This window comes from Elephantulus edwardii, unplaced genomic scaffold (genome assembly GCF_000299155.1).
Source record: "Elephantulus edwardii isolate Elephantulus edwardi_28Jun2011 unplaced genomic scaffold, EleEdw1.0 scaffold00018, whole genome shotgun sequence".
In the NCBI taxonomy this organism is placed as follows: Eukaryota; Metazoa; Chordata; class Mammalia; order Macroscelidea; family Macroscelididae; genus Elephantulus; species Elephantulus edwardii.
The window spans coordinates 24,689,868-24,696,097 of record NW_006399768.1 but is presented as its reverse complement, the minus strand read 5'-3'; the positions used below and the strand labels follow the sequence as shown (position 1 = coordinate 24,696,097).

The 6,230-nt window shown below is 37.9% G+C and overlaps 1 protein-coding gene across 1 annotated transcript in view; it reads right to left on the bottom strand.

Annotated features, from left to right (window-relative positions):
- Positions 1-6,230, bottom strand: part of LOC102864652 (chromosome unknown open reading frame, human C4orf47) — a 38,757-nt gene that overhangs the window by 6,677 nt on the left and 25,850 nt on the right. The window contains exons 5-6 of the mRNA XM_006882246.1: positions 5,222-5,401; positions 854-1,023 (exon numbers count right to left, since the gene is read on the bottom strand). Of these exons, the coding sequence (XP_006882308.1) occupies positions 854-1,023; positions 5,222-5,401 (350 nt within the window). The remainder of the gene's footprint in view (positions 1-853; positions 1,024-5,221; positions 5,402-6,230) is intronic.

Sequence of the window (6,230 nt, the reverse complement as noted above, 5' to 3'; positions counted from 1 at the left end):
AGTAATAGAGAATTTGCATTTTTTTAAACCTTAGCTGTACTGTCAATGTTGGAAAGTGTCTCAGTTGTACTATGTTGAATTAAAATTGTACAGAAGTTAACAGCCATGTTGTTGTTGTTGATGATGAATCTTCCACCAATCCTGATGCCACATTCCTCCTTGTACAGCCCGGCATCCCGACAGATCTGTTCTGCATATAGATTGAAAAGGTATAGAGACAGAAAACATCCCTGGCAGACACCCTTCCCAATTTTGAATCATGCAGTATCTCCTTGCTCTGTTCTAACAACTGCCTCTTGGTTCATGTATAGGTTTCGCATATGCACAATTAAAATGTTCTGGGATTCCCATTCTTCTCAGAGTTAGCCACAGCTTGTTGTGATCCACACAGTCAAAAGCCTTTGCATAGTCAATGAGGCACAGATAGACATTCCTCTAGGATTCTCTGCATTCTGCCAAAATCCATCTAACATTAACTATAATATCCCTAGTACCACAGCCTCTTCTAAAACCAGCCTTCACATCTGGCAGTTCTCTGTTGATTTGTTGCTCCAGTCGTTTCTGGATAATTTTCAGCAGAATCTTGCTTGCATGTGATATTACTGATATTGGTCTAAAAATTATAAAGTTTTTTCCACTTGTATAGGAGTACAAGTATTAAATACAGTGTTACCTACATGAGTAAAATTATAGAAATAATAAATTATTAATCTTAAAACTAATAATTTTGAACTAATAAATTATAATTTTAAAAATCAGTAAAAGCATATATATAAAACATGCTATTTTGAAGACGTCTAAACTGTGAAAACAGTTTTTCTTAACATATGAGTCAAAGGTACATTCTTCCTACCTTCTGACATTTAAAGTCATTATACTTTGTACTGGTCTGCCTTTTGGTCCTCCTGGTGGGTGAAAAATCTTTTCCTCTTTGCTGGAATATGGTTTGGGTGGTTTAGTCATATAAACGTCAGCAGAATGTGAAGGGTAGGGGTCAAATGTTCCTGCCTTCATGCCACCAGCCTACAAATAAAAATCAAACTACTTAGTGTGGTTTAGTAAAATACTTCTACAAAGTTACATTTTTAAAAAGGTAATTCATATTTTTGTAATTTTTTTTATTGATGTGGTTTTACTTTTAGAGAAAGCTGCCTATTCGGTTTAATTAAAATACCAGCAAAAGTATTTTTGCTACCACCAGTTCTATAGGATTAAGACACACCAACTCCAAAAGTTTTCTACTATATACACATGTGTGTATAAAAGCAATATTATAAATACTGCCAGGCATTAGTATTTTAGGGACAATTTATCAGACCAGGCCAGTTACAGAGAGAATGAAACAAAGAGGTCAGCTATGCTTTGAAAGGGAAAAGAATTAGGACTCAGAACCGGAGCATAGGCAAAGAAACCAGGGATAAAATACTAATCGAACAGGAAACCCAGAGTCATAAAAGTTTATTTAATATCAGCCAGTGATGGCCACTACACTGGGGGAAGAGATGGAGGAAGAAGAGCACCAAAAAAAAGAAAGAAAGGAAACTAGGATCTACTTCCTATTGAAATCTTCTCAAACAATTCTTTCTATAGATGTAATCAATCTGATTCCTGTATTTCATCAGATGAAATCCATGTGTATCATACCTTATCAAAGGTATTTGTAATGAATAAATAATTGATGGTACAAAATTCTATCATGCTATCTCCAGCCTCTTTTCTGTTACCAAGTGCATGTTTTCAGACTACTGATCCTTCTTCCTTGTTTCCAACTTGTGCATTCAGTCACCCATAATTATTAATGCATCTTGGTGGAATGTTTGATTTATGACTGCAGAAGTTGGCAGAAATTTTCTATTTCCTCCTCTTTGGCTTTGGTTGTTGCTGCATATATTTGAATTATAGTGGTATTAATAGGTCTTTCTTGTATGTCTATGGGTATTATACTGTTGCTTATGCCATTGTATTTCAGGCTGGATTTAGAAATGGTCTTTTTGACTATGAATGTGATCCTATTTTCCCTCACCTTTTCATTTCACTTTATAGCGTAGTAGGTTACATGATTATCTGCTTCAAAATGCCCTATGCCCGTCTATCTCAGTTCACCGATGCTCAGTATGTCAATATTTATACATTCAATTTCTTCCTTAACAATGTCCAAATTTCCTACATTCATACTTCTCATGTTCCAATCATTAGTATCTGCTTCTAATTATTCCTTATCCACTGTGCTTCCCAGTACAAGGGCTAAGGTCTGTTATTTCGGAGTAGATGGCCCATCTGTCTTCTTAGTCTGTCTTAATTCAGATTCTTAGCTTTAGAGCAGTATTTTACAGACAAGCATTCTACCCAAAAGAGAAGATGAAAGATCCTTCCCCTTTACACAGCTAACAGATTCCATCTTGGCCCTCCAGCTCTGGTGCAGGTGCCATGGTGCTGCGCCAAAGTGCAGCTCTGTCCCTACACCACCCCACCCCACCCCGGCCCTGACCCATCATCATCCTGCTCCAGTCTCTTGCCTTGCCTTGCCAGTTCCTCGCTCCCAGTTCCCTCCAGCTCTCCTGAAATGATGTCTCAGGTCTCTGGTCACTATCTGCTCATTATCACTGTACTCCACAGTGATGTTGGCATGCTGGGCAGGTCATCTGGCGGGTGAGCAGTTCTTCATGGGTGCTGGGCAGGGGATCCTGGGGGCAGGGCTCATTCTGGTCCAGGCGGGGTCAGAGAGTGCTGGGTGCATTTGAGCTGGAACCAATTCACAACCAACCTTCCAGTGGGTTTCCAGAGGCAGTAAATTGCACAATTGCACAGAAGGAGCAGCTGGTGATGGATTCAGACCTGCCTTTGGGATAGCAATGCAGCTTCTTCCCACTTGGCTACCAGAGCTCTCTTTAAAAATGTATTCACCCTTGAAACTCCTACCACAATTAAGGAACAAAACATTTCCACCCTCCTCCAAAGTGTCTTTGTACCCTCAAATCTGGATTTTTTTTTTAGAAAGGTTTATAAAATAAGCTGCATCCTTCCATTCATTCTTTACCTCAAAATAGATTTTAGATGATGACTTAAATGCAAAATTTATAACTAATAGAAGAAAGTAAGAATTCATATTTTATAATATTAGTGGCAGTGAAAGCCTGAGAATAAAAGGACTTCACAAAAACAACTGATAAATCACACTACATCAAATGTTTCAATTTCTAAGTAGTACAAACTACCAAAGTCAAAGTCAAAAGATTCAACAAAGTAGAAAAAATTATTTTCAACACAAAGAACTACCATTATTACTTATATCTGAAATCACCATGTTGTACTAATGTGATTAATGTGTTGCTTTAATGCTGGAAGCTATGCTACTGGTATTTCAAATACCAGTAGTTATTCAGGGTGGAGAGGCTTCTGCAGAGCTTCCAGACTAAGATTAGAAGAAAGGTCTGGAAATCTACTTCTCAAAATCAGCTAACGAAAACCTTACAAATTGGCGAGCTCTGGTGGCCTAGTGGCAGGAAACTGCACTGCAATCCCAGAGGTACGCGGTTCAAATCCACCAGATGCTCTGCTGAAGAAGGAGGAACAGTCGCCTCCTGTACCAGTCAGATCCAATTTGACGGTACACTCATAAAATAAATAAATACATACATACATACATACATACATAAAAATAAGGCAGCCAGCTGCTTTCTCAAAATTTAAAAAAAAAAAAAAGAAAACCTTACAAATTATAACAGAACATTATCTGACTTGATTTCTTGGGCCACATCATTAAGACGGGTAAATTGCTGAAGGCAGCCATCATGTTTGGTGAAATAGAGATCCTATGAAGATTAATAAAGAGCAATGATGTCCGTTAAATGACTCAGGTGTGTTTGATTCAAGTCAAAGTGTTGCTTCACATGCATCTGAAAGTTGGACATTTAATAAGGATTACAGAGGAAGAATCAGTGCTCTGAATATTCCAAAGACTGCCAAAAGAATAAACAAGTGCAACTAGGGTGTTCCTTAGAACCAAGGATGGTAAATCTTTGTCTCACATACTTTGGACATGTTGTCAAGAGAGGCTGTTGTTGTTGTTGTTTGGTGCCGTCGAGTCGTAGACGACTCATAGCGACCCTATGAACGAACAGCCTGAGCACTGTTCGTACAAAGTTTCCAGAGGCAAGCCATTTCGGAAGTGGATGCTGCTCCTGCTTCCAGGCTTGATTTAGTCGGGAAGCTCCAGCCAACACTGTTCACCATGAGTACCCATTACCACGATTGGCACATCACTGTCACAGGCTTCAGCATCACAGCAACCACGAGTTACCTCTGTACAGCAACACACAGACCAGTGCTATACCACCTAGAAGAACGTTTGACAGGAAAACAATTTGAACCTGGCCTGAGGGCCCTTTTGGTTTAAGGCCGCCTCCTGGTTCAAACCCTAGGCCCAGGCTCGCTAGCCTCGCTCCCCCAGGAGATGCTAGTCCTGGAAAAAATACTTATGCTGGGAAAGGCAGAACATCAGAGAAAGAGAGGACGACCAACAACAAGCTGGACGGATACAGTGACTGTTACAATGAGCTGGAGCAGAGGTCATCAGGATGGTGCAAGAGAGAGCAAGTTTCGGATCTGCTGTTCATAGGGTGCTATAAATCATAGTGGTCTCAATGGCACCTAACAACAACATGAAGATAAAGAAAGTGCTTGATGAGAAAGCTTGGCACAGTGGCCACAGAAACTGGCTCACACATGCTAGCAACTATGAAGATGAGTCAGGATTGGGCAGCATTTCATTGTTGTGGAGGAGTTCAACATGGATTAGATTCAACTTGACCGCATTTATCTAACCAATATGTAAAACAATCTTTCAGGTCAACAAGAAAAAGACAAACATCCTAACATGAAATCCACAGAGGAAATTAATAGGAAGAAGTATAAACCAAGTTTCATTAACAGTAGTAGATTCTAACCACCACCAAAGATACGACCTTTGGGTTGGCAGCACAACTCCTACTGACCAGAGCTTCCTTAAAGGAAAACGAAGCCTAAGATTTAGACAGGCGCTTCAAGAATAATAATAAAATCAAAGACATTTAAGTGATAGTTTTTTTATTGCAAGAGCTTCTGTAGTCTCTACATTAATCATGCCTTCTTATTTTACATTCTTCTGTTAACAAAAGGTTGCATAGCTTGGTATTTCTTAAAAAGATTTCATATTTTTTTACCTTAAATTTTTTTAACTTACCTTTTTACCAGGAGAAGAGGGCTTAAAGGGGGCTGGAGTTGATGCTGGTTTCTCTTCTTTCTTAATTGGTGGTAAAGGTTTATCATAAAAATAAGGATTGCTGTCAAAATAGTCCTTTGGGTAAGAATTTAACTTGAAAGGTGCCCCTCTAAGTAACTTATGGTGTATCTCATTCTCTTTCTGTAAATTAAGGAGTTGAAATGATAAAGTATAAATTACTCAAATTAGAAAAAAATAATTATTAACATTCTTTAATACCTCATTTTAAAATTATAATGTTTTTAAAAACATTATTTGAGAAACCATTTTAAAATCACTGAATTTTAATTCAATTATTCATAAACATTTTAACCTATAACATTAATGACAAATGCTTAATATAAATATGTTTAATCAAATGCTCTGTCTATATAGCCTTTTCCTTCACCCATTTTGTTTCATCTTTCTCTCTTTTCTCATTCCTGCTAACCCCCCAAGATTGATTTTGTTGTAAACTTTGAACTTTTTAAAAAAATAATTGTTGTTAGGTGCTGTCCAGTTGAAGATGACTCAGAGCAACCCTATCAGCAACAAATCTGAACCCCGTCCTAGCCTGTCCCATCCTCATCATCTCTGACACACTGCCCATCGCTGCAGTCAGTGTGTCAATCCAGCTTGACGTTCTTTCTCTCTTTCACTGACCCTCCACCTTTCCAAGAATGAAGTCCCTCCCCGAGGAATAGCTTCTCCTAGCAGCAAATGCAAAGACTTTTAATTTTTTATTTGAATAGAGGTCTACAAAGAGTAATTTAGATGAAATATTTTACATTTTACTATAAGCTTCTAGTATAATTAATAAATACCACTGAATTCATTATTTTAAAAATATAGCTTTGTTAAATTCTGTTTCCAGGATAGAAACATGCCTACTTATCATGAATGAACACAGCTAAGATTGATCATTTCGGATATAAATTTGTTCAAAGTATATAGAGAGACCTATTTATCACCTGAAAAAATGTTATTTTAA